The 1,954-nt window shown below is 41.6% G+C and overlaps 1 protein-coding gene across 1 annotated transcript in view; it reads left to right on the top strand.

The window, feature by feature from the left end:
* The window catches only part of MYCBP2 (MYC binding protein 2), a 284,541-nt gene that overhangs the window by 260,190 nt on the left and 22,397 nt on the right, over window positions 1-1,954 (top strand). The window contains exons 72-73 of the mRNA XM_004711247.4: window positions 1,218-1,314; window positions 1,774-1,893. Coding sequence (XP_004711304.1) covers window positions 1,218-1,314; window positions 1,774-1,893 — 217 coding nt within the window. The remainder of the gene's footprint in view (window positions 1-1,217; window positions 1,315-1,773; window positions 1,894-1,954) is intronic.

The following is a 1,954-nucleotide window of genomic DNA, read 5'->3' on the forward strand; positions in this document are numbered from 1 at the left end:
TAAATATATGCACTTAGATCTATTTCCCCATCCTCATCTATAAATATATTTACATGTGTGCATGCCTTTATTTAGACTTCTATAAATGCCCTTTGCCTCCTAGTTCTTTCTTGTATTTCCTTTTACTTTCCTTTTGTCTCACTGTCATGTCATTTGTCTTACTGTCCTTTTGTCTCACTCAGCCTTCATTTGGGTTTCAGTAATTCCTCTCAGTTACGTTGCCCTTGATCAAACCCTATCAGACCTTCTACACCCTTCTTGCCATCAATTTTGGATCACTTGTTGTTCCCTTGTCCCTGGGTTTGTTAACACCCACTTTCTTTCCTCCGCCTCCCCCCTCTTCCATGTCCACCCCCCCAACTGTCGGTCCTGTTGTTTTCTCCTCCAGATTGTTTATCCCACCTATCGTATGTACATAGACCTGCAGAGATAATAATATGCACAACAAACAAGACAGAGCAAAACAAAGTACCAAAAGAAAACAAAACAATGACAAAAAAGAAAAGCCTGTAAATAGTTCGAGGTCTGTTTATTGACCTTCAGGAATGTTTTCCAGTCGAATCTGATGGGGTGCCATGCCCCCACCCCAAAGTCTATTTTTGGTATTCCCTTGGGACTTCGTTGCTCTGCTCCCCTTGTTCTCTTGCATGCCCGTAATGTTTTACCTCGGTGTGATGGGGTCAGGTCCGGCACAATTCCCGCACCGTGTCTCCAGTGTTGTCCCTCATAGGTCTGTGGGTCAGTGAGGGATGTCGTGTCGTAGTGGGGCTGGCCCTATGGTCCTCTCTGTGCATTGACTGTTCTGAGCAGGGATATCATCCTCAAGGCTGGGCCAGGATGTGCTCCACTCTCTCTTCCTCCCCCATCATTTGCTCCTGTGTGCTCTGATCAGACATGTCCCTCTCCCTGAGCTGCAGCTTCAGTGCTGTCCTCTGAAGTAAATTCTTCTAGGGGTACATTTCTTTTTCAAATACTTTAATTGATTCAATCACTTAAAATTAAAACGCTACCCAACAAAAACTAGAAGAAAACTTGATACAAGCTGTTTTTCTGGCAAGAAAAGAAAGAATACTAAGTTTAAGACAATGATACTGATTTATGTCTGGTAGCATCAAGTTTTCATGTATCTCAATAGATAAAAAGTTAAAATTCTGCACTCTGAAATAAAATTTTTCACCAAATTCACTTACAACAATTATGCTTGTTTTTCTTTGTAGTTACATTCGACGAGGCGAAAGTCATTGGTGGATGAAGGGCTCAACGCCTACCCAGATCTCAGAGATCATTATTAAGCTCATTAAGGATATGGCCGCAGTAAGTGCCTGTCCTTCCTGTCGGTGGGGTATGACAGTCATCTGACAAATAGAATAAACCACTTCTTCCATGAAATCCCCACGAGACCTTTAGTAATGTTGTTTCATTTTACTTAAAGGCTACTGTTAGGTTGGGAAACCCGCGTGGGGTGCTGTATTACTCCTCTGACTGCTAACCTCAAGTTCAGCAGTGTGAACCCACCCAACTGATTTATAGGAGAAAGATAAGGCTTAAGTGTTTGTTTAGTTATCTCTTGAATCATCAAAATCATGATTAAAAACTGAGTTTTTCCATAGGCTTGTAAAGAAGATTTCTAATTTAAAAGTCTGTACCCCTGACCTGAAATTCTCCAGTCTTCCTACAAACCAATAAATCCCCCCTCCCCCTAATGAGACTGAATTTACTAATATGATAATAATATATCTGGTTATTTAATAAAATAACTGCCTTGTTTGGTAGGGTCATCTGTCAGAAGCCTGGTCCCGAGTGACGAAAAACGCCATTGCAGAAACCATCATTGCCCTGACCAAGATGGAAGAGGAATTCAGGTCTCCAGTAAGATGCATTGCCACAACCAGGGTAGGTTTATGTGTCTCTGGTCTGTGTCGTTTTATGTTCTTTTTCGGTCATAGATTTTAAC

This window comes from Echinops telfairi, unplaced genomic scaffold, assembly GCF_000313985.2.
Source record: "Echinops telfairi isolate 266 unplaced genomic scaffold, ASM31398v2 ScPeMD7_11;HRSCAF=52, whole genome shotgun sequence".
NCBI classification, from domain to species: Eukaryota; Metazoa; Chordata; class Mammalia; order Afrosoricida; family Tenrecidae; genus Echinops; species Echinops telfairi.